The sequence below is a fragment of the Geotrypetes seraphini genome, chromosome 1, assembly GCF_902459505.1.
Source record: "Geotrypetes seraphini chromosome 1, aGeoSer1.1, whole genome shotgun sequence".
In the NCBI taxonomy this organism is placed as follows: domain Eukaryota; kingdom Metazoa; phylum Chordata; class Amphibia; order Gymnophiona; family Dermophiidae; genus Geotrypetes; species Geotrypetes seraphini.
Window position 1 is genome coordinate 23905250 of NC_047084.1, and position 27215 is coordinate 23932464.

General features: G+C 43.0%; 1 protein-coding gene across 7 annotated transcripts in view; it reads left to right on the forward strand.

The window, feature by feature from the left end:
- Positions 1-27215, forward strand: part of TNPO1 (transportin 1) — a 560536-nt gene that overhangs the window by 229767 nt on the left and 303554 nt on the right. For all 7 annotated transcript variants that reach the window (XM_033929167.1, XM_033929193.1, XM_033929150.1 and 4 more), the window contains exon 9: positions 2681-2799. In XM_033929167.1, coding sequence (XP_033785058.1) covers positions 2681-2799 — 119 coding nt within the window. The remainder of the gene's footprint in view (positions 1-2680; positions 2800-27215) is intronic.

The window sequence follows — 27215 nt, forward strand, 5'->3', positions numbered from 1 at the left end:
TCTGTTCCCGGTCTGGGACCTTGACTTGCTGTTGTTGGCCCTTGCCAGAGCTCCTTTTGAACTTCTTCTCCTTTTGAACTCCTGGACTTAGCTCTCATGACTGTTTTCTGTGCACCTCTACCTGTTAGGTTTCCAATCTGCAGGCACTGTCTTGTCAGGATCTCTTTCTCCGCATTTCAGAGAGATGAGTTTTCTCTAAAGACTGTTCCTTCCTTTTTGCAGATGGTGGTTTCAGTTTCCTGTCATTCAGGAAGTGTGTTGCTTGTTTTTCAGCCGATGCGTTCCAAACATTAGAATTGGCTTCTGAGGAAACTAGGCATACCCAGGATGCTTCTGCGTTCTCTGGAGGGCACTAACAAGTTTTGTCCTTCTGGACCTCTGTTTGTGCTGCCTCGTTCGTTGAAGCGTGGTGTTCCCGGGGGGTGGGTGGTGGAGTGGAGCAATGCTGGTTCGCGCGCCGGGGGGGGGGGGGGGCTCGCTAATCAAGTCAACGCTTGGTTTGTGAGACAAGATTTGCAAAAATGTTTTGCTCGTCTTGCAAAGCACTCGCAAACCGAGGTTTGACTGTAGTTCTCTTCTGCAACCCATGTGAGTAAATGAAAATAACCCTATGGAATATGTATAACCTAGTGCACATGTGTCAAACATAAGGCCTGTGGGCTGAATCCGGCCTGCCAGGCCTTTTTATGTGGCCTGCGGCAATGCTCCTGAACTTCCCCTTTTCAGAGCCCACCTTGTCCTCCCGCGCCGGTCCAATGTCGCCGTCATGCTGGAAAGTCTACCAAGCAGCGATTCAGCAGTGTTGTTCTTGGCTCCCCCTCCTGCCTTCCGTCCCCCGCGGTCCACCCGGGTGGAAACAGGAAGCTGCACATCATTGGAGACAGAGCGCGGCAGGCAAAAAGCAGGAGGAGGAGCCACGTACAACACTCCCGAATTGCTGAGGCCGGCAGATTCCTCGGCTTGGCGGCAACATCAGATCGGCACCAGAGGGAAAGACACACTGGGCTGTGAGAAAAGAGGGACCGGTGCTAGAGGGAAAGGCATGCTGGGCTGTACGGAGAGAGGGACCGGCACTGGAGGGAAAGGAAAGCTGGGCTATGAGGAGAGCGAGGTGAAGGGAGAGAGGTTGGACCTGGGGTAGTGTGGAGGAAGAGAGGAAAAAGATACTTGAAAGGAGAACTGATGGAAAGAGAGAGGAAAAAATGGTGGACCTCGGGGGAGGGAGGCAGGCAGACAGGGGGGATAGATGGGATGGGGGCAGTTGGGAAGAGAAAGGGAGATAAGTTGGATCTGGAGATTGAAGGAAGGGAGAAATGTTAGGCCTGGGGGTGGAAGGGGGAGAGAGATGCAGCATCTTTTTTTTTTCCCCCCCTTTCATCTCATTGTTCAGCATCAAGTGAGGCGGGAAGAAGAACAACAGAAAAGAGAGGGAGCACAATGTTGGACCAAGAGGAGAGAGGAGAAGAGATAGAATGAAATAGGAGGCTGGAAAAGGAGTGAGATGGGAAATGGGAGAGCTACAGAATAAGAGAAGATGGAAAATTTGGTAGGTAGCTGAAAATTTAAAAAGGAGAAGGATAAGAAAGAGGGCGAGATTTGAGTGGACTAAAGCAGAAAAGAAAAAAGGAGAAAAGTTGAAAGGGAAAAATCAATATGTTGGAGACAGGGACTGGAGCAGGAGAGGAGAAAAAAAAATGGACAGCAGACATTGGAAAGAGAATTAGAAGTTAGACAAAATCAGAAAGAAAAACTGGATCTAAAAGCAAAATGACCAGACAACAAAAGGTAGAAAAAATAATTTTATTTTCTATTTTGTGATTACAATATGTCAAATTTGAAATGTGTATCCTGCCAGAGCTGGTGTTAGACAGCAAGCGTGAACTAGGACCTAAAAGAGAGGAACAGTCTTTTTTAATTTATTTTGTAGCCAGCGTGGGGTTGGAGAGGTTGTATCCCTATATTTCTACTAAGACTAACCCCCTTCTTTGCTGGCGCGCAGCATGGGTTTTGATGCTGGCGATTGATCCGACGCTCACAGAAGTCCTGTGAGCATCGGATCCGGCACTGGGGCCCACGCTGTGTGTCAGCAAAGGAGGGGGGTAAGTATCTTAATTTTAAAAAAACCCGGCCCACGACTTAGCCTGTGTTTTAGATTTCGGCCCCTTATGTGATTTGAGTTTGACACCCCTGCCCTAGAGGAAAGAAGGGACAGGGGAAAGGTATTAACGTAGAACAAAATCTTTTCAAGAGAAAGGAAAATGGTAAAACCAGAGGACATATTTGGGCTGGAGTGAGCTTTGATGGAGACTTCAGTAGTTGGAACCTAAGAACAGTACCAGGCAGAGCTTTGGATTCTTCTTACCCAGAAATAGCTAAGAAGAAGGAAAAAAAAATTTAAATTGAATCTGGTTGGTCAGACTGGATGGACCATTCGGGTCTTTATCTGCTATATTACTATGTCTAGAATGTCTCACCTATCTACTGGAAAAGAGCTTACCAGTGTTAATACATAATCTCCTTTTTCCATATAACATAACATTGGATTTCTCGATCGCATAACCAAAAATGTGATGCTGGAGGATTTTACCAGATTTATTTTTAGATTTGTCATTCATCAAGTCGCTAAGACTCGAACATGAGTCAATGGCACCTAACATAACATAAAATTCTTATTTTGCAGTACATGCTGCAGAGGACTCAGGACCAAGATGAAAATGTAGCTTTGGAGGCTTGTGAGTTTTGGCTAACCTTGGCTGAGCAACCAGTTTGCAAAGATGTTCTTTGTCGTCATTTTCCTAAGTAAGTTCATTTTCCCTTTTTCATTACATATTCCAGAATGTGAAAGATCATATAAAATGCATGTTTTGTGCAATACCATGTTGCAGATTAGTGCTGCCCGATTCGCGATTTGAATCGATTCTCTGATTCACTTTTGGTGAATCGATTCGAATCGGTTTACTATTAAAAAAAATCGGACATACCGATTCGTTGACCCCGTTGCTACCGCCGCTTTTGCCTGGCTAGGGAGGAGAAGAGAGAGCCTTGCTGCCACAATCTGCACTAGAGACTCGTTCGGGCTTCTCCTCTGCCACCGAAGTCTTTGCTTCTGATGTAACTTCCGGTTTTGCAAAACTGGAAGTTACATCGAAGCAAGGACTCTGGTGGCAGTGGGGAAGCCCGAACAGATTTCTGGTTCAAATCGGGGCAGCACTGCTCTCTCCTTCCCGCAAGCAAAGCTTTCTCCTCTCCTCCCTGGCCAGGCAAAAGCAGCGGTAGTGAATTCAATTCACTATCCTGTTGCTACTCTGGGCGTCTTCTCTCCATTCGGCTGCCCAAGCGGAAACAGGAAGTTTTCACTGAGGGCAGGCCGCAGTGGAGAGAAGACGCTAGGAGTAGTGGCAGGAGTGGATCGCTACCGTCATCGGCAGACCTCTTCCAGATTCTCTTTGGGAAAGGTGCGGAGGTGTGGTGGTGGTGGGGGCTTAGGAGTGTCATAAAAAAAAATAAAAAAGGTAGATGGAGGGAAGTGAGATGGGGAGTTGGTGGACTGGAGGAGAGATGGGGAGAAGATAGATGGGAGAAATGAACTTGGTGGAGGAGGGAGATGGACTTGGGGGAGATCATGGAGAGGGGAGGGGGAGATGAGGGAAGGATAGAACAAATAAGGATCTAAAAACAGGAGAGGGAGATAGATGGTGGACAATGGGATTTAGGGAGGGAAGGAACAAAAAGGGAGAGAAGTTGGACACAAGGGATGATGTGGAGGGGGGATAGAGATACTGAATAGGAGGGTAGTTGGGAAGAGAAAGGGAGAGATGGTGGACCCTGGGATGGTGGGAAAGGAGAGAGAGATGAAGGATGATATGGTAATTCAGAAAAGATGGATCTGTGGATGTAGACGAAAACAAGGAAAGATACCAGACCTCCGGGGGAAGGAAGGGAATCCCTGGCAAGCAAGTTATCAGAAGACAACCTGAGCCTGGGACCGATAAGATTTGAATAATGATCAGATAACAAAAGGTAGAAAAAATAATTTTATTTTCTATTTTATGGTGTTAGACCACGAATGTGTGAGCTAGGATTTAAGAGAGAGAGGAAAAGTGTTTGGTTTTTGTTTGTTTATTTTGTTCACACCACAGAGCAAGTGTGGGTAAGAGAGGGCAAAGTAGGTGAAGAGGCTATAAAATAAACCCATCAGGATATTTGAAAAAAAACATCCACTTGGGCAGGAAAATCGAATTGAAAAATCGATTCAATAGGTTGAATCAAATCAAATTTTTTTCCCCTGAATCGGGCAGCACTATTGCAGATCTCACATATAGAAAACATATGCAACTGTTTTCTGCTTTTAGCTACATGACTAAAAGTCAAACTTAAATAAACTGCCCAGAAATCTGAATGATGGATGGTATATCAAATTATTTATACTTGGAAATTTAATTGGGTCATTTGTATTAAAATAGTTTTGAAAGAATGACAACTATCCCTGACTGTGATATTTCTTCAGAACGTCTATGCTTGATATAATTACTTGGCTTCCTACAGTTCACAAGAGAAATTTTACCATTTTTAAGGCTGTTAATGCTGTCTATCCAGTTTCACAGCAGTCTAGGGGTTCTCAACCCAGGCTCAAGACACACCTAGCTAGTCATTGTTGATATCCGGAAAACTTAAATATACATGAGATAAATTTGCACACACCACCTCCATTGTATGCAGATCTATTTCATATTTTTATGGATATCCTGAAAATCTGGCTGGATAAGTACATCTAGCGCAGTCTTCACTGCCTATCCCACACTGTATGACATTCCATTCTTTGCAAATCACCTCGATCTACTTCCTATTGACCAAGAATTCCCAAAGCCTTCACTGCTTACCCCACACTGTACGACCTTCTCTTCCTTTTGACTTACTCTTATTGTAAACCCGTCCCTACAATGTTACTGTACTATGTACAAACAGTCATGTACTCAAAGACTTCGTGTCTTTTGTTTTTTCTTCGCTGTATGTCCAGCTCTTCTATATTGCATTGTATTGTATTGTACTGAAAGACTTCACTGTTTTTTTCGCTGTATGTCCAGCTCTTCTTTATTGTAAACCGCCTCGAACTACCTTGGCTTTGGCGGTATATAAACAATAAATTGTTATTATTATTATTTGAGATCCCTGATCTAGCGTGATCTGTTAACCAGATGCATCTATTTCTGAAACTTCAACAAAGGACATATTGGTTACTATAGTCCTCTGTTTTTGCATAAATAAAAGTGTAGTTAGGGTCCCTTGTACCTGTCGGGATACTCCCATCGATTTAGAGAGGACCCCTACAGTTTCAGACTCCCAGACATCCATTCTGAGGGCTCCAGGTTTCAGGATTAAGGGTTCTAAGGTGAGAACCAGTCTGTGCCAGAAAGCTGATCAAGAGATCTAATTGCCCAAATGCCTTGTGCTGTACCCCTCAGGTAATTATAGTGCTTCCACCTTGTTACGTGGATACCTTAATACTACTTGCATCTTTACTCTATAGACAGTTTATTACATAGTAACATAGTAAATGACAGTAGATAAAGACCTGAGTGGTCCATCCAGTCTGCCCAACCATACATGCTCCATAAATTAATTTAGCTTAAATGGCCCTTTGTCTTAGATATTTCTGGGCCAGAAATCCAGACCCTATTAGCAGAGTGAAATTTGCCTGAGCTGCTGTTAAGTGGAATAACCCAAAGCAGTGAAATGAGATACTTAAACCTTAAAATCATATTGTAGAAAAAGATACTGATTTATGTATAAAGGAGATAGTTAATGCATTATCCCAGAACAAGCAGGCAGCATACTCTCACTGATGGGTGACGTCACTGATGGAGCCCCGATACGGATACTTGAAAAGTGAATCTCAACTTTTAAGTTCAGAAAGTTTGCGATTAGCCCGCACCGTGCATGCGCGAGTGCCTTCCCGCCTGACGTAGGCATGCGGTCCCTCAGTTTTCTAGTTTCCACGAAGCTAGAAAGACAAGTTCTTCAACTCCTGTTGAATTTTTTCTCTCGCTTGCCTTCCCGCTCTTGCAGATTGTGACATTTTGTCAGTTCTTTTGTTTTTAGTCTTATTTTCTGTAAAAAAAAAAAGTCTCTTTTTTTCTTACTTGCCGCCATGGGCTTTGGCACAGTGGTGCCTTATGGACTCTTTTCACCATAGAGTTCGATTTGTCTTCCCGTCCTTGACCTGCCCGCCGACTGGTTTCAAAAAGTGCGGTCGCTGTGCTAGGACCATTTCTGTAAAGGACCCTCACCATTGGTGCTTGCAGTGTCTGGTACCCGAGCACCATGCTGACTCCTGCTCCAGCTGCTCGTCCCTTCAGAAGTGCACTCTAAAAAATCAGTTGCTTCAACAAAAACAACTTGTTTGGCGCTGCAATGGACACGGAGCCCAGTTCATCTCCGACACCGTCTGCGCCGACCAAGACCGCACCGACCAAGACAACACCGAGGGTGGATCCACCAACTTTGACCCCGGTGTCACAACTTCTGGGTAAGCTGGCTAAGAAGCCTTCCACTACCCCTTCCAGGACGCAGGTCGAAGCTGCAGTGAGCCAAGTCCTGCTGACCTTGCGTAAGTCCCGTAAATGCCATTGGTGCAAGCACCTCCTCTTTGGCCTCATCATCCCCGGACCATGTTAATTAGCCATCAGTATTGGCCAAAAAGAAGCAAACGGTACCGGCACTTTCCCTTAAGCAGAAAATTGACAATCTGCTTCAGGAGGAGTTAGGAGAGCATTTCCCCCCTTGGCGCCGGCTCACTTTTTAGCAAGCACAGCACTGACCCTCCAGGAGCCGGTCTGGTCACAGTTGCTTACAGCGCCAGCTACTCCTCTTAATGCTACTCCACCGGTGTGGACATTCTCGACCCAGGACTCGAGCATTCCACTTCGGCACCGATCCTCTTCAGCCACATTTCAAGAGGCTACTCCGGCACGGTAAAGTCTCCAGTAAATCCAAACATTTGGAGACTTCGATACCGAGCCGTCGACACCGATCTCACTCTTTCAAAGATTCAGATTTACTGGGAGATACTGAACCTAAAATGCCATCTACTACCGATGTGGACTCTTCTGCTTCTGGGTCACCTAGACATTCCCCTACTAGAGCTTCTTCTCCTTCAGAGAAACTTTCTTTTTCCAGATTTTTGCGACAGATAGCACATGATCTGGATGTTTTCTTGGAGTGTGATTCCAAATACAGCAAGGAGTACTTGGACACACTTGATTATGATCTTCCTCCTAAAAAACTGTTAAAGCTTCCACTCCATGCCATTCTGAAGGAAACTTTCTATAAAAACCTGGAGACTCCTCTCTCTGTGCAGTGGCTCCTAAACATTTGGAATCTCTTTATAAGGTGGTACCCTTGCCCGGTTTTGATAAGCCTCAATTGCCCCATAAGTCCCTCATGGTTGAGTCCACTTTGAAGAAATCCTCTGGGGCGAGTGTGTACCCATCTGTTCCTCCTAGTAGAGAGGTTAGGACAATGGACAAGTTTGGTAGGCATCTGTACCAAAACTCGATGTTGTCAAACAGAGAATCTAATTATACTTTTTTCTTTTCCTGTTATCTGCAGTATTTTCTTAAGCAAATGTCATCGCTTCAGCAATTTCTGCTTTCACTTAAAGCCAAGAAATTTCAATCTCTGGTCTCTACCTTTCTGCAACTTTGAAAGTACATGGTGAGATCTATTTGTGATACTTTCGAACTCTCATCTAGAGCAGCGGCTATGTCGGTGGCGATGAGACGGTTGGCATGGTTACGTGTTTCAGACCTTGACATTAACTGTCAAGACTGTCTGGCTAATGCTCCATGCCTTGGTGATGAGCTCTTTGGAGCCTCCATTGACACTGCCACCCAAAAGCTGTCCGCTCATGAGTCCAGATGGGATGTGTTGGTTAAGGCCAAAAAGAAGCCTCCACCTGATCAGCCTTTTAAGCCCGCTTCCTCTTACCAACGCAGATATGCTGCCAAGCCTACTTCTCAGGCACCTACCCAGCCTCGCCGTCAACGACAACAGTTATGTCAACCACCTAAGCAATCGGCTGCTCCTCCTGCACAGCCTTTTTGACATGTTCCTTCAGAGCATAGCCAGAGTTCCTCTGCTACTTTCTCTGCCTCAACCCATAGGGGGACTTCTTCAGATTTACATCAATCGCTGGGAGCTCATTACAGTAGATCTTTGGGTCCTCAACATCATTTGTCAAGGGTATATTCATTTTCACATCCTTTCTCCGGACCATCCTCCAAAAGAGTGCTTTAAATCTGATGCAGTCCTCTCTACTTCTCCAAGAGGTTCAATCTCTTCTCCTCCTCAATGCCATCGAGGAAGTTCCTCCCTCTCAACACGGCCAAAGATTCTACTGCCGATATTTCTTGTTCCCCCAAAAAGACAGGAGGTCTGCGACCCATCCTGGATCTCCGAACTCTCAACAAATATCTTGTCAAAGAGAAGTTTTGAATGCTCTCTCTCGCCCTCCTTTATCCTCTATTTACTCAGAACAAATGGCTATGCTTTCTGGACCTCAAGGAAGCCTACACACACATATACCAGTTCATCCGGATTCCAGGAGGTACCTTCGCTTTCAAATCAGTCGTCATCACTACCAGTACAAAGTTCTTCCTTTCGACCTGGCACCTTCTCCCAGAGTCTTCACGAAGTGCTTGATTGTAGTGGCAGCAGCCCTCTGATCACAGGGTCTTCAGGTGTTTCCTTATCTGGATGACTGGTTGATCAAGGCTTCATCATCTCAGGAGGTGACTGGCAACGACTCGCACCATTTCTTTCCTTCAAACCTTGGGCTTCGAAATCAATTTTCCAAAGTCCAGCCTCCAACCGACTCAATGTCTTCAGTTCATTGGGGCTATTGTGGATACTATTCTCATGAAGGCATTTCTTCCTCCAGATCGCCTAGCTGCCTTGCTCCATCTCTGTCAATAGATGTTTCAGCTACCAACAATCTCTGCGAGATGCATGATGGTTCTCCTGGGCCACATGACCTTCACGGTTCATGTCACCCACTAGCCAGATTGCATCTTTGCACTCCTCAGTGGGCCCTAGCTACACAGTGGTGCCAGGCGACAGATCCACTCTCACAGCGTATCTCTGTAACCTCATCTCTTCTGCAGTCACTCCACTGGTGGATGACATCTTCCAATCTCTCTAGAAGTCTTTTTTTTCCATCTTCTTCCTCATCACCAGGTACTCATGATGGATGCTTCTCCCTATGCCTGGGGAGCACACGTGAGCGGCCTTCAAATGCAGGGGTATTGGACTTCCAAAGAATTCAAATTTCACATCAATTTGCTGGAGCTCAGAGCGATGTATTACTCGCTAAAAGCTTTCCAACATCTCTTGACCGACCAAGTCCTCCTCCTTCGCAAGGACAATCAAGTAGCAATGTACTACATCAACAAGCAAGGAGGCACGGGCTCTCTTCCCCTTTGTCAAGAGTGTAACCAGCAGCCTCGGGGCAATGGGTCTTGGGCCACTGGTACAAGAAAAAACCTCTTGTGAGCCGCTGCGGGCAGCACAAGGAAAAATAACAGCCAAGCATTTAGCTAAGGACACCACCGCACCAGGAAAGTTCTTCTCAAAACAAACTTGAGCTTTATTCTTCAAAGTAAAAATTAAACATGAAACTTTGTCGGGATGTTTCAGTATATCACTAAGACTTAATGTCCATCAGGCAAAAACTAAATCTGTTGCTAAAGTCCACTTTGATTCATAGTCCATTAGCAGATATCACAAAAGAAAAGAGAAAATTCAAAACTCAAAACACACAAGTTTTCGGGTTGCCTCAATCCTACCCAAGTCAGTGTAACTGCACTGACTTCTCCAGCATCAGAATGCTGGCCAGACAGCGTACACCATGTGGTCTTATTCTGCCAATATCTGCCCTCAATCCCACCACGAAACACGGGCAAAACCCCCCACTGTCTGGGACTGGGAAACTGTTCACTTTTCCCTCCCCAGGGAAAGTAACAAAACTTCCAGCAAGAAAACAAGTTCTCAAAACACAGTCCAAAAGAAAACTTTTTTAACTCTTCAGCTGGTTTAAAGGTATCCAGCACAGGCAAGTAATTAGAAAAACAAATTTTCAAAAATCATTATAACAGTCAGTCACTTGCCTCTCACACAGCATATCTCCATGGGCTGGGCTTCAATAGGCAATTCAGCAATTGTCTCAGCATTGTCTCCCAGCTCCATATACTGTGGCTCTTCCAACAGACCAATAGACATGTCCTCACCAGCCTCTATTAGCTCCATAGACTCTGGAGTTTGGCTGACATTCAGAGCTCTCAGCCCTGAGTGCTGTGACCTGTCCTCTCCTAGTTCCTGCTGCTTCTGACTATCCAGGAACTGGGTTCTCAGGTTAAGGAGTCTGCAGCCCCGCCCCAAACTCTCAGGAGGAAGTGATTTCCTGTTAATCACTCTAGGCTTCCGTGGGGGATGGGAATCCTGCAGTTCTGCTCTCCCACTCCCTCTACAGGACACAGAAGGAAATTCCTTCAATGACTGAAATTGTGCTTTAAAAGGGGGTATTTGCGTGGAGCCTGAACTTGACTTGTGCACTGCTCTTGGGACATTCCTAGCAGGCATAGTCTGCATACCACAAGAGGCGTAAAAGATTTGGCTTTGGGCAACCACCCGCAATTTTTTTTATACGAGCCTACATACAGGGCGAACAGAATTCCTTGATATCTTCGGATAATGGTAAAAATAGACCACATCAAACCTACCAGAAATCTACCATGACCCGACACGGGCCGCGTTTCGGCTGGCAATCCTTTTTCAAGGGTCCTAAGTTTAAAAACAAACAAAATGAAAACAATGTATATATCAACAAATGGATAAAATGTATGTAAAAATATAAATCCAAATAAAAGATGTAAACATAATGAATGTGAAATTAAAGATGAAAAGGGTGTTGATTTATTGATTAAAATTAACCATAATTAAGAAAATAAGAATAGCCTACTGGGTCAGACCAATTGTTCATCAAGCCCAGTAGCCCGTTCTCACGGTGGCCAATCCAGGTCACTAGTACCTGGCCAAAACCCAAGGTGTAGCAATATTCCATGCTACCAATACAGGGCAAGCAGTGGCTTCCCCTTTGTCTTTCTCAATAACAGACTATGGACTTTTCCTCCAGAAACTTATCCAAACCTTTCTTAAAACCAGCTATGCTATCTGCTCTTACCACATCCTTTGGCAACGTGTTCCGGAGCTTAACTATTCTCTGAGTGAAAAAAAATTCCCTCCTATTGGTTTTAAAAGTATTTCCCTGTAACTTTATCGAGTGTCCCCTAGTCTTTGTATTTTTTGACGGAGCAAAAAATCGATCCACTTGCACCCGTTCTACTCCACCCAGGATTTTGTAGACTTCAATCATATCTCCCCCTCAGCCATCTCTTTTCCAAGCTGAAGAGCCCTAACCGTTTTAGTCTTACCTCATATGAGAGGACTTCCATCCCCTTTACCATCTTGGTCGCTCTTCTTTGAACCTTTTTTAGCGCCACTATATCTTTCTTGAGATAAGGAGACCAGAATTGAACTCCAAATGAGGTCGCACCATGGATCGATACAGGGGCATTATGACATTCTTGGTCTTGTTAACCATCCTTTTTTAAAAATAATTCCCAGCATCCTGTTTGCTTTTTGGCCACTGCTGCACATTGGGTGGTAGGTTTCATTGTATTGTCTACAATGATACCCAGATCCTTATAAAAACCCTGCTGTTCAAGAAATCCATGAAGACTTAACACTGTATAAAACATTTCAATCCTCTGAAGCAACCCGCTCTACTCCTAACACCTCTGGACATGTCTAGAAATCCTCTTCTGTAATCCGCCTTGAACCGCAAGGTAATGGCGGAATAAAAATCACTAATATAATGTAACCCCCAAAGTGGACCTTAGCATTCGGTAACTGTGATTCAGGTTATTCTTCCCAATGTGCATCACTTGCATTTGTCCGCATTAAATTTCATCTGCCACTTGGACGCCCAGTCTTCCAATTTCCTAAGGTCCGCCTGCAATTTTTCACAATCTGCATGCGTTTTAACAACTTTAAACAAGTTTATTGTCATTTACAAATTAAATCACCTCACTCGTCGTTCCAATTTCCAGATCATTTATAAATAAGTTAAATAGCACCGGTCCCAGTACAGACCCCTGTAGCACTCCACTGTTTACTCTCCTCCATTGAGAAAAATGACCATTTAACCCTACCCTCTGTTTTCTATCCGATAACCAATTGCTAATCCACAACTGAACTTTGCCACTTATCCCATGACTCTTTAATTTTCTCAGGAGCCTCTTGTAAGGAATTTTATGAAAAGCTTTTTTTTTTTTTTTTAATTCTTTATTCATTTTCAAACTTACAATAAGTGTGATAAAATGTCCAAACAAATTAACAATATCTATATCACTTAATCATCAATGGTAGCAGTGATAAATACTTAACTCCCACCCTTCCCCCCCTTACCTATCAAATAATCAATACTTATACAATACATAACTATAAAAGTACCCCCCCTTCCCTCACAATTGAACTTGTAAATTTAAGGGAAAATAAAATTTCATCTAATCAGTACAATATTCTGTTAATGGCTCCCAAACATCTTGAAATTTCTTGAAACTACCCTGCTGTATTGCCAGAAATCTCTCCATTTTATATATATGACATAAGGAATTCCACCAAAAATTATAATTTAATCTACTCCAGTTTTTCCAATTACCGTATTTTCACGCAAATAACACGCACCCGTATAAAACGCGCACACGTGTATAGCGCGCAGAAATCACGATGATAAGCACAAAAACTTTGGTATAACGCGCTCACGATTATACCGCGTATGCTGCCCGACTCTCCGTTCACCCCCCTGACTTCCGTGCACTGCCCCGCTTCTCCGTGCGCTGTCCCGACTCTCCGTTCACCCCCCCCTGACTTCCGTGCACTGCCCTGACTTTCCGTGCGCTGTCCCGACTCTCCGTTCACCCCCCCTGACTTCCGTGCACTGTCCCCCCTTGAAGGTCTGTCCCCATCCTGAAAGCCTGATGCCCCCCCCCCGACGTCCGATACATCCCTCCCCCCGAAGGACCGCCGATTCCCCAACAATATCGGGCCAGGAGGGAGCCCAAATCCTCCTGGCCACGGCGACCCCCTAACCCCACCCCGCACTACATTACGGGCAGGAGGGATCCCAGGCCCTCCTGCCCTCGACGCAAACCCCCCTCCCCCCAACGACCGCCCCCCCAGCCGACCCGCGACCCCCCTGGCGACCCCCCCGACCCCCCCACCCCCCTTCCCCGTACCTTTGGTAGTTGGCCGGACAGACGGGAGCCAAACCCGCCTGTCCGGCAGGCAGCCAACGAAGGAATGAGGCCGGATTGGCCCATCCATCCTAAAGCTCCGCCTACTGGTGGGGCCTAAGGCGCGTGGGCCAATCAGAATAGGCCCTGGAGCCTTAGGTCCCACCTGGGGGCGCGGCCTGAGGCACATGGTCGGGTTGGGCCCATGTGCCTCAGGCCGCGCCCCCAGGTGGGACCTAAGGCTCCAGGGCCTATTCTGATTGGCCCACGCGCCTTAGGCCCCACCAGTAGGCGGAGCTTTAGGATGGATGGGCCAATCCGGCCTCATTCCTTCGTTGGCTGCCTGCCGGACAGGCGGGTTTGGCTCCCGTCTGTCCGGCCAACTACCAAAGGTACGGGGAAGGGGGGTGGGGGGGTCGTGGGGGTCGCCAGGGGGATCGCGGGTCGGCTGGGGGGCGGTCGGAGGTTCTTGGGGGGGACGGTCGTTGGGGGGGAGGGGGGTTTGCGTCGAGGGCAGGAGGGCCTGGGATCCCTCCTGCCCGTAATGTAGTGCGGGGTGGGGTTAGGGGGTCGCCGTGGCCAGGAGGGTTTGGGCTCCCTTCTGGCCCGATATTGTCGGGAAGTCGGCGGTCCTTCGGGGTGGGGGTGCGAGTGGTCCTGCCGGGGGGGGGGGGGATGTATCGGACGTCGGGGAGTCGGCCGGGCAAGAGGGCTTGGGCTCCCTCTTGCTCCGATCGTGGATGCGGGTGCGGGTGGGAGCGCGTGCGAGTGGTCGTTCGGGGTGGGGGTGCGAGTGGTCCTGCTGGGAGGGTGAATCGGGCGTCGGGCGGGGGTGGGAACTATGTTTTAAAACTTTTGTATACCGCGCTCACGCATATAACGCGCGAGGGGTATGCGCGGTAGGTAAAAACGCGTATAACGCGCGCGTTATATGCGTGAAAATACGGTATACGTAATTTGTTGAATGGCAACACTAGTCATTATGAGTAATAATTTGTTATTGTTTGTAGAAATCTGACTTTTTGCTCTCATTGCCATACCAAATAGCACAGTATCATAAGATAATGCCACTGGGTTATCTAATAAACAATTAATTTGGTCCCAAATTGATTTCCAGAAATTCAAAATAAATGGACAATAGAATAATAAATGATCTAAAGTCCCTGCTTCGAGATGACAGTGCCAACATCTATTAGACTTTTGTAACCGAACAGGGGTCCATAACGCTCTATGTAACAGAAAAAACCAAGTTTGTCTCATAGATGCTGACACTGTACATCTCATCCTCCAAGACCAAATTCGTGGCCATTGAGATGCAGTAATTTGATGCTTAATCTCAATGCTCCAAATGTCTCTAAGACCAATGTTTAATTTCTTTTTAATAAGTCCATTTAATAATTTATACCACTGGGCGGCCTGGTGACCCAAGAAGTCTGCCTGAAAACATAGGAACTCCATACTATAATGATTATTAAGGTTTTTCCAGTCAGGGAACCCCGCCTGAATGGCATGCTTCAGTTGCAACCATCTAAAACTTTCAGATCTATGAAGTCCATATTTATGTTGCAATTATGAAATTCAAGCTTATTACCATTAGAAATAACATCATCTAATATACGTATTCCTGCAATCATCCAATGCTTCCAGAAAAAGCCTTTCTCTGCCAATTTGAATCTTGGAGTTCACTCATATAGATTGATTTGTAGATTTGTGAATTGGAATAGTTGTTAAATTACTTACATACCGCAATGTTTTCCATGTATCAGCTAAAATTTGGTTATTTTTACTGTAACTAGGCATTTTGATACTGAGCACATGACAAAGGCGTAATGGAGACATGAGTTGCCATTCTATCCACAACCAATCTGGGAGTTTTTCCATGAGCTCTGGGAGGACCCAATACATACCCTGGCGCAAAATATAGGCTTGATGATGCCTATAAAAATTTGGAAAATTTACCCCTCCCTCTGAAATTGGTCTTTGTAAAGATACCAAAGCCACTCTAGGAATTTTACCCAACCAAATAAATTTTATAAGAATACTATTTAATTTTTTATAAAAGGACCCTTGAAAATAAACCGGCAACATACCCATCTGATAACAAATTACAGGCAAAATCATCATTTTAATAGTTTGAACTCTCCCCCACCATGAAATATGTAGAGGATTCCATTGCTCACACAATTCTGTTACCTTCTGCATTAAAGATTTTTCATTAATTTTCATTGTCTCTTCCAGCGTATTTTTAATCCAGATGCCTAAATACTTTATTCCATCCTCTTTCCAAAGAAAGGGAAATGAATCAAATAAACCTTTTGTACAGTGGACATTAAGTGGAAGAATTTCTGATTTACTCCAGTTTATCTTGTATCCTGAAAATTTTCCAAATTCCTCAATCAGTTCAAGTAAAGAGGGAATAGTTGTCTCAGGATTTCTCAAATAGAGCAATATATCATCCGCATAAGCAGAGACCTTATATTCCCGATCCTTATAGGGAATACCCTGAATCTCCTCTGCCTGTTGAATAGCTAATAACAAGGGTTCCAATATAATATCAAAAAGTAGAGGAGATAAGGGACATCCTTGTCTAACCCCCCTCTGCAACCTAAAGCCATCTGAAAAATTATTATTAATATATAATTTAGCAACAGGGGAGCTATACAATGTTTGAACCATTTGTATAAATCCTGAACCAATACCAAACCACTCCAACGCTTGATACTGAATGTCCATTCAACACGATCAAAGGCCTTCTCTGCATCAAGGGACACAGAAAAAGCCGGATCATTTAAGTCTTTTGACAAATTCAACATATGCTGTTAGAAGAATGTCTTTGAGCAACGAATGCCTAATGTTGTTAAAAGAATGTCTTTGAGCAACGAATCCTGTTTGATGCATTCCAATAATAAAAGGGAGAGCTTTAGCCAAACGTATAGCTAAAGTTTTAGCAAAAGTTTTAGCAAAAGTTTTAGCAAAAGTTTCCATCAACATTAATTAAAGAAATAGGCCTGTAATTTGAAACCAGTGTAGCATCTTTATTTGGCTTTGGCAAAACTATAATTAACGATTCTGCCATGGTACCTGTAATACATCCTTTAGTTAATTGAGTCAGATATAAATTTAACAAATATGGTAATAGGGTAATTTGGAATGATTTATAGAACTCTACTGTAAAACCATCCCCACCTGGAGCGGATCCAACTCTAAGGGACTTCAATGCTACTTGCAATTCTTTTATTTATATTGGCTTTTCTAAACTTTCTTTTATATACTCAGGAATTTTCGGTCCCTTTATTAAATTTAAAAATTCCAATCCATCCTTTACTTTATCTAAATAAGGCTCAGAAGAATACAGGTCTTTTTAGAAATCCAAAAATTGTTTTAAAATCTGTCCAATTTGAGAATATGTATTCCCTTTTCCATCTTTTATTGCCACTATTTTTGTTTTCCGAAAGCTTTCTGAAAATCTAGATACACTATATCAGCCGGCTCACTTTTATCCACTTGTTTATTCACACCTTCAAATTGTGAGTGTTGTCTGTGGTACATGCATTGTTTGAAAAAAATGTGCAGTTAAATAATTATGTCGTGGTAGTGTGACACCTACATGTGCTATACATTAAGAATTAAAAGTTAATTGAAAAACCGTGTGTGTATTTGGTGACCTAAAATCCCTGGTGGGTAAATCTGATGATGGAGCACCAATATGTACTGATGAAAGAAAAATGAAAAGTGATGGATAAATAAAAAGGTAGGAACAGACAGCATACCCTATTATCATAACCATGACTTAAGCTAAAAGATACAGTGTATGTATGATGAAATAAAATAAAGATGATATTAAAGGTTTGTTTTGTGCACGGTATTCTGAAAATGTTATCTGCTGCTTTCTTGGTTTGTACTTTGTTGTTCAATAAACTGTTTTGAAAAAAAAAAATAGAAACACAAAGGTAATATGTAAAAACATAACGGTGATGTGTAAAAACATGTATGTAAACATGTTATAATAAAAAAATGAATGGGGTGAAAATAATATGCACATAGAATGGGATGTGATATAGTGTTCATTTAAAGCAGTAAAAGAATGCAAAAGTATAAAACATGCCGGTGTGCACATCCAGTAGCACATTAACATACAGTAATGGCATTAACATACAGTATAAAACTAAGTGGGAACGGACAATAAACACTCCACTGAAGATCACTGATGTAAAACCAACTTGTTTATTTCAGAAAAGGACACAGGTTCTGCTTGTGTCCTTTTCTGAAATAAACAAGTTGGTTTTACATCAGTGATCTTCAGTGGAGTGTTTATTGTCCGTTCCCACTTCCTTTTGTACTGTTTTATACCCGTGGGTTCTCTGTCCTGTTGGACTTTTTGGTGTTTACATTAACATACAGTTTGACATAGATGTACAGTATGGAAATAAAGTACAATCAGGCATTGTGCAGTATAAAGATGTAAATCATTACATAAAAAATGATTTATAAAGAAATTTTAAGAGGCATACATAAATTAAAATAAAAACACGTTGGTATTAACACATATGACATTGTGCATAAAAATATACTGGTCTCACATATAAAAAGTTATATGATTATGATATATTATCGATTTTCGACATGGAGAAACAAAAGGTGAAACGATAGAACTATATACTGTACTTGAAACCTGTATACTGTACATGAAAATGTACTGGTATTGCATAACCAAAGTCATGTATATACAGTGTGACTTTAAAATACATTGTGACATAAATATTCAGTCAGGAATTGTATAGTATGTAAATGTAAACCAATGTATAAAAAATCAATGGGGAAAAAAGCCTCTGACATTTTGAGGCTTCCTACAGACTGGCAGGTGGAGGGAAATAACCCACTGGTCCCGGAATAAAGTATGGATGGTACAAGAAAGAAGATTAGCAGAAGTAAGAATCTAATCTTTCGTTCCTCCCACTTCCCAAATCATATTTGTAACGTATGAATTGCCTCACCCTTCAGTTGTCTGTTGGCACAAACATCTGTCCCAATGTATTTCCTAAATTTTTGCCATACAGCTTTAAATATATATGAAGTGATCCTAACTATATTATAAAACATACTGTAGAAAATAACAGCAGCTAATGACTTGTGATTTATCCAGTCTGCCCATCTATACCATTTACTATCCTTCTTATCTCTTGGAGATCCTACATGCTTGTCCTATGATTTCTTGAATTCAGATAGTCAGTCTTTCTCTACCAGCTCTCCAGGGAGGTCAGTCCATTTTTCTCAGCAGATTTCCAGGATTGCTTGCCATACTAAAGAACTTTTCAGCATTATTGAGGAATTTATCAGGTTTTTGCCATTATCTAACTGAGCTTGGCCTGTTACTAGCTACAAATCAGTTTATGTCTTTTTTTTCTGTTGAGCTGTAGAGCTACAGCTGTCCTTAATTTATCATTCTTTAGGTAATTATCCTGATGTCTCTTGACACAGCCCTTGGGGGACTGCAGAGAGACAGTTGTGGACTTAGGGGCTTTGGTTGTTCTCCTTCCAGCCAGTCTAACTAAACTAAACTAAATTTTAAGTTTATATACCACATCATATCCACGGAAGTAGAGCTCGGCACGGTTTACAAGAACTTAAAAATGAAAAAGGATAGGAAAAGGTTTACATAAGTTTATAAGTTGAGTGGAAAAGTAAGGTTAAAAAAGAAATTACCTGTTAGAGAAGAGCCAGGTTTTTAGTTGCTTATGGAATAAATGGAGGATTGGACTCTTATTAATTCCCTAAGCACTTTCTTGTAGGGATGGAGGTCTGATAAGTTCTGATAAAAGGCAAGGTCAGCACACTGATCTGAGGCCCTGTGAAAGAACTTTAGCCCTTGTGAATGAATACTGAATCATTCCCTCTCTCCCCCTTAAATGCCATGCAGCCATTCTAAACAATGCTAGCACCTTGTGACAGACCCCTGTCACATATTAACCCTTATCTTATTTAAGCTGTCCTTATTTGGAAAGGACATTAGCTGACAGGCCTTGAGGACGTGCAAAGACTTAGGTTCTGTCCATGCGATAATCAGGCCCTTGTCTAAGTGCTGAGTTGGAAGATGATCACGAGGTAAAAGCACGAGGTAAAGGGAGGGTGATCACAAGGTAAAAGCATGTACCTTTCTTTGTATCCACGCTGTAAAGGCATGAACTTTGTATCCTCCAGTCATTAGATATGTAATCGAGGGAATTACTTTGATGTAATTAGCATAAGAAACTCAATAAAAGGGACTTGGAGCTAGCCCCTGGCAGCGCCTCCATCCTGACTCTAAGACTGCGTGTATGTGTTTCCTGTGTGACATCCCTACACTTTCTGGCCCTTTCCTTCTTGTGGTCTGCTTTTAAATACACAACTTTCTTTTCCTTAGAGAAACTTCTCTCACAGCCTAGTCCCCCACTACCTCTGACCTTATCCCTTCCAAACTTCAAAAAAAATCCCTGCTGACTCTCCATTTTATTATCAATGTGCTTAAAACCAGACTCAGTGCTAGTGAGTTGCCACCTACAGTATATGAAAGTCACTGTTCTTCTAGCAGCTACATACCCATTTGCAAACCCATATACCATGAAGGAAGTTAATGGAACCTTCATACTAAATCTACTTTCCAGCGCAATAAGTATGTCATTCTGAGTTATCTCTCCATTGTCATGAACCATATGCAGAAGGAATCCACTCTGGATTTTTTCTGTGATCTTCCTACTTCACCGGGAGCTCTAATGCCACCTGCAATTTTTCCCTTCCTCACGCCAGCCAGAAGATGATACCGACTCGATTGTCTGGCTGATTCTCCAGCAGAGATCAAAAAGTTATCAAGTTTCAATGTTCTCCCCAGAAATTTTTTCCAGCCGGGTGGGACAGGGAAATTTGGTGATGGGGAAAATTTAAATGTTATTAATGTTATTAATTATTTTCCAATTCTCAACATGACTTTCTTTTTTTAACATTTGACACTTAGGCAGTGTTCCAGTAGCATTTAAGCCACCCTTGAAAAAAAGTAATGCAGATCCTCTTATTCTGAATAACTACTGGCCAGTATCAAACTTTCCATTTCTTTCAAAACTACCGCACTTGAGAGAGTGGTATTCAACCAACTTCAAACTCATGTTGAATCAGTTAATGCTTTGTATCTCCCGCAATCTGTTTTTTGTTTAAGACATAGCCTTAGGGCTCCTTATACAAAGCTGTGAAAGCAATTCTGCCACAGCAAATGCACTGAAGCCCATAGCTGTTTTGTGCATTTGCTATGGGAGAATTCCCACTGTGGCTTTGTAAAAGGGGCCCTTACTGAGTGGATTACATAGTCACCTAGACTAGTGTTTCTCAACTTCTTCAAGCCAAGTACCCCCCAAGTACCCAGCCTAAGCTCTGCCTCTGACCCCATCCCCATTATAATAGTACTAATTATAATGCAATTTCTTCCATTAATTTTTCATAAACACACAATATAATCTTAATTCATAACGGTAACCACAAAATTAAAAAAAAAACACAAACCACAAAGTACACTGTATGCAGAGAAAATGTTAATTATCATTTATATTTGTTTTATTTTTCAAAGAGGTCAAGGCAAATGACTTTAAAATATGCAATGTCACCTCAGTAACAACTATAGAAAACTAGATAAATAGTGCAAAATATAGACAGATTATAAATTCTCAAAACTGACAGTTTGATCACTAAATTGAAAATAAAATCATTTTTTCTACTTTTGTTGTCTGGTGATTTAATTAGTTTCTGGTTGGACTTCATCTGACTGTGCATCCAACATTTTTTTTCTTTATGCCTCCGGCATGCTTCTTCTTCGGACCTCATTCTCTTCCCCAACCAACATCTCTCTCTGTCCCTCCATGAGTTCAAGTTTTCTTCCTCTCTCCTCCACTCCTATTGGCAGCGTCTCCCTCCTCTGTTATGATCTTGCATCTCTCTGTTCTTTCTCAGGGTCTCTCCCCCCCTGTCTCTACCATTTGTTCTTCTTTCTTCCAGGTCTTTCTCTACCTCTCTCTCTCCTGCCTTCATTCGTCCCTCCCTGGTCCAGAATCTTTCAACCTCTCTGCAGTCTTTCTCTCTTTTCCCTCTATACACCCCCCAAGTCCAACATCTGCCTCTCCTTTGTTCCTTTGCCTCTTTCTATCTTCCTTCTGTTAACATTTCAAGTCCTCCCACCTTTGTTCCAGGTCTTTCTGTCTCTTTCACTCTTTGTCTTCCTCAGGGCCTGGCATCTATCTTCCCTCGGTTCAGGGTGTTTCCCTATCTACCTCGTTCGGCGCGCTGACGAAGGCGCACCTGAGGGGAGCACTTGAGTGGAACACTTACACCCCAAAGACCGCTCCACCGGATTATCCGCTGACCTCCAACACAAGGTAAGGAGCGCGGAACCCCCGCTCCTCCCCCCTGCCATCATTAATTACCACCACATTCAAATCCTCCACAGTCCTACAATAATTTCTTCGCAATCCTTTACAAGTGTATTATTGATAAAGACAGAAAACCTACATGGACAGAAAACCAACATAAGTCAACACTAGAAGGATTTCAAAAACCAACAATCATGAAGCTCTTATCAATCATACTGATATATTTGCTATGCAACAATGTGAAAACGTTATATCACTCTATCCAAAGCTACACTCGGTTCACGAACCTGACACACCCATTAGGCTCCTAATTAACCAACAGGAAGAAAGAGTAAATCATATTAAAATAATCACAAGTAATAATAGACCTCACCGTACCCTCAAAAAAAGACCAAGGGGGATAAAACTCATCAAAATCAATACACCCACCACAACTACCTCCATTCCCTGCGCCTACCTTAACACTAGATCAGTGATAAATAAAGCTTTCCTAATCAAAGACTGGATCGCCCGCAAGAAGCTAGCCTGCCTCTTCCTAACGGAAACATGGTTACTATCAGAAGAGGATCCAATACTAAATGACCTAATACCAGATAACTACAAAATTCACATGTTAAACCGTGAAGACCGCAGAGGGGGAGGACTAGCAGTCATCCTCAAGGAAGAACTCGAACTTGAATTAGTTGACTCCAAGATATCCAACCAACTAGAAACACTAGCATGCAAAATTAGCAATAAGGACCTAGAAGAGTACCTCTCCTGTATTCTATTTTATGTACCGCCAAAATGCTGGTCAAAGGCCAGAGAAGACTTCTATGAATTCATCCTACACAACTCAATCACTCCGTCTTACAATATTATAGCAGGAGACGTAAACCTACATTTAGAAAACGAGGACAATCCCGACATAAAAGATTTTAAAAACTTCCTATCCTCACTCAACTTCATTCTCCCTTCTCCCTTCACACAAACCCATGAAAAAGGCCACCAGCTAGATTTGGTAGCTATGTCCTCAAAAGAAATCCTAAATCCCACTATTTCCATATCAAACGGCATCTGGAACCACGACATCTGGTCCGACCACTACACCTACTACTTTAATCTAAACTGGAACCAACCAAAAGAAAAAACTCACCCAAAGATAAAAAAAGAACAACTCACAAGGGGCCACATTAACCCAGAGGAATACTGGGCCCACTATGAAGCGCGCGAGGAGACAAATGAAGAGGATGAATTCTGGGAACAGTGGCCAAAAACAAGCACAACTATCTTAGACAAAATAGCTCCTAAACGAAACAGAACAAACCGCTCAAATAAATATAACAACTGGTTCGACTCCGAACTATTAAAAATGAAACAATCAACACGACGACTAGAAAGGATCTGGAACAAATCAGGTGAAATATCTGACAAGAACAATTGGAGATCAAACATAAAGGAATATAAACAACTGATAAAAGAAAAAAGGAAAACATTTTACTCATCCAAAATACATATATCCAACACAAGTCCAAAAGGAATCAACACCCATGAACTGTTCAATCTAGTTAAAAATTTATTCGACACCACGCACCACAGTCAATCAACACACGACATAAAACTGCCATCAGCAGACGATCTAGCACAACACTTCGACTCAAAAATTGTGAACCTAAGGAACAACTGCCCAAAAAACAACACAGATGAACAGCAAATAGCCAACATACATGAAAATGAAATACCAGTGGACATGTATTGGAACTCCTTTCAGGACCTAGAATGGAAAAACTTCATAAAATTCTACAACAAATATACTAAATCAAACTGCATCCTAGATCCCTGTCCCCCCAACATAATGAAAGCAGCCCCTTTAGACTTTAAAATAACACTATGGACTCATATGTCCAACAATTTCAAAAACGGAAAATTCCTATCAAATAATGGTCACATTATAATCACCCCAATCCCAAAAAACCGTAAACTACCCCTAACATCAACAACCAACTACAGACCAGTAGCATCCATCCCATTTTTCGTAAAAATAATGGAAGGTTTGGTACAAACCCAACTGATGGACTACCTAGATCGGTTCTCACTGCTACATGAAACCCAGTCGGGCTTCAGACCTCTGTTTAGTACTGAGACGGTGATTGCTGCAATCTTAGAATACCTCCGTAACTTATTCAGCAAGGGCCACAAAGCCTTAGTGATGCAATTCGACATGAGCTCGGCCTTCGACTTGGTGGATCACAAAAAATTACTACAATGTTTAGATTCAATCGGCATCGGAGGCGAAGTGCTGGACTGGTTCCGAGGATTCCTTACAACCCGCATCTATCAAGTTCGCTTCAATTGCAATCTCTCTAAAACATGGAGAAACCCATCAGGCGTGCCACAGGGGTCCCCATTATCCCCACTACTCTTCAACGTCTATATAGCTTCACTAGCTACGCAGCTAACCCAGCGAGGCATAAAAGTATTCAGCTATGCAGACGACTTCACAATCATAATCCCGTTTACTGCGTCTCCCTCCGAAATCACCCCCACAGCAACTGAAGCGCTAAACATGATGGAACAATGGACCACAGATTTCAAACTGAAGCTCAATTCAGATAAAACTAAATTCTTCATAGCCTCGCCACACGCACATAACACGACAATATCATTACACATTAACAATCTGAACTACCCCATTCAACAAACGATGAAGATTCTAGGAGTAATACTAGACCAAGGTCTAACCATGAAAGACCACATAGACTCCCTAGTCAAAAAAGGGTTTTTCACCCTCTGGAAACTTAGGTCCATTAAGGCGTACTTCCACACCTCAGCTTTCAGAATTCTAGTACAATCACTAATACTAAACCTCCTGGATTATTGCAACATCACCCATCTGACAATCCCCCAGAAGCAAATGCAAAGACTACAACTGATACAAAACGCAGCAGTCAGGATGATTTTCGGGCTGAAGAAGACCGATCACATAACCCCTTCCTACCGACTCCTACACTGGCTGCCGATGGAGGCACGCACGAAGTTCAAGCTAGGATGTCTCTGCTTCAAAGTATTAAATGGTCTAGCCCCAAAATACATTACAGACCTCTTCTCATTCCCAACCAACAGACATGAAAGAAAAACACACATGAAATTTGTCTCCCCACCGGCTAGAGGGTGCAAATATAAGAGACACCATCAACAACTGCTATCGTATCAAGCAGCCATATGGGGTAAAGACCTAGAAATACTAATCGCGCACACAAACAACTATGAAGAATTCAGGAAACACTTAAAAACTTACCTATTCTTGAAATACCTAGGTAACGAACCGGAACATCAGCCCCCCTCGTAACATCATCACATACCTAAACTTGTAAATTGGTAACCCTAACCCCTAATCACTAATTATGAACACTCCATTCAATCTACAGATTATTTCTACTTCTGTATAAATAGCTTGGCACCTCCCGGCCTTGCAGCACACAAACTGTCGTTAACATTATTAATGTTATCAGATGTACATTGCTATACTCTTTAATTCGTCGTATGTACAGTTTCCCTTTATTGTATTTACAATTTCTCTTATTGTAAACCGCCTAGAAGTCGCAAGATTGCTGGCGGTATATAAGAATAAAGTTATTATTATTATTATTACCTCCTCTAATCAAGCATCTGCCCTGTCTTCCCCCTCCCTTTTGGTTCAAGTCTGCTTTCCCGCACCTCCTCAAGGTCCTTTTCTGTCTCTCTTCCCCCCCCCCCCCCATGTCCAGATCCAATACAAGGAGCTTGCTCAATATTGGGAGTCATCAGTACCCATTGGCATCTATGAACTGGCTCCTTTGAAAATGTCCACTCATGTGAAAGTTTTGCTCTCAGTACCTTCAAAACGCATAGACCTAACTAGCCCCTGAAAACCCGACTGGCTAAGAGTGCTCCAAGGACTGGGCTGAGAACCACTATGTTCCGTTATAACATTTTTCCAGGCACAGCCCAGGATAAATACCTATTACAACACTAAAGAGGCTTGAGTCAAAAAATAAAATATACAAAACCTGGAGTCACTGCATATTTCGTCCCTCGCCATATCCCCATCAGATTAAACCTTCCTGTACTGAGCTGCTTCAAATCTAAGAACCTCTCGGATATCGACAAAACCTATATCTGTGCATTTATTTTTACATTTTACTTTTTTTATTTTTTTTATTTTTACCAGAAGGAAAGAAAGCTATAACAAGAGGTCAGAATATGAGGCTCAAGAGCAACTGCAAAAAACAATTCTTCCTGGATTTATCAAAAGGCCTCCCAGAGAACAGGCAAGACCAATAACTGAATTTGTTTGCTCTCACGTTCCCCTCTCCAAATTCTTTATTTAAAAACACTGGCAACATGTACAGATTAGCATTCTGCTCATGACGTCCCTTTTTTGATCCGGGAAAAGTCATATATAAAAAAAACATGCAGTACATTATAAAACGCTTAACAAGCAGAACCTGCCATTGGCAGGTTCTGCTTGTTAAGCGTTTTATAAAGTACAGCATGTTTTTTTTATATATGACTTTTCCCGGATCAAAAAAGGGACGTCATGAGCAGAATGTGTTACGCACAATCTGTCCCATTAAAAAAAAAAGAAGAAATGCCCCCCTCTCCCGAACCCAAAATAAATGGCAGGAGGGATCCCACTCCCTCCAGCCACTGGATGCCCCCACCCTGAACCTCCTCCATACCTTTTTAAAACAGAAGCAGAAAGTCCGCTCTCAGGCTCCTGCTTTGGGCCCGCCTGTCTAAATGACGGGCCTTCCCCTCCCTGGTGCATCATGTGATGCACTGGGAAAGGCCAAAGTCCCTGATGGTTCAGACGCCTAAGGCCCCTCCCAAGGAGTGGGGGCCATAGGCGTCTGAGTCAATCAGGCCTTAGTCACTTCCTCTGTATCCAGGATACTGAGGGAGGAGCATAAGGCCCTGATTGGAGAGCCAGCCTGGGTCCATTTCTTCCAAAGAAAATCTTGTTCAGGGGCCATTCTGGATTCTGGCGCAGTACACCTGTGTTCTGAGTTTGGGAACTCTTTTTGATACAACGCATATGCCTCAACAGAGCCTTGCCATTGTTTTGGAGTGGGCCTTTTTATCAGATTTTAGTCAGCTCCTCTGAAAGGCATATCCCTGCTCGTTTGATGCAGCCATCGGGCATGTTGAGGCTTTTTCTGTCTGGCATCTATGGCGAAGCTTCCTTTTTGGGAGCTGTCTTGTCTGGCTGTGCCAAATCTCAATTGCAGTTGTTGCCATGCAGATTCTTTCCTCTGTTTCCTATCTCTATTTAATTTGGATCCGACTGATTCCTTTGCTGAGACTGCCGCCCTCGGCATCCTCGGCCGCCCTGAGCATCTGGACTTGGAGTGTTTGATCCTTCTTCACATTTTCAGTGGGCTTCTGTCCACCTCTTTACGACTGATGTTCTGAAAGAGCTCCATTTGTATTTTCCACCTTCCAGACTTCGGTCCTGGAC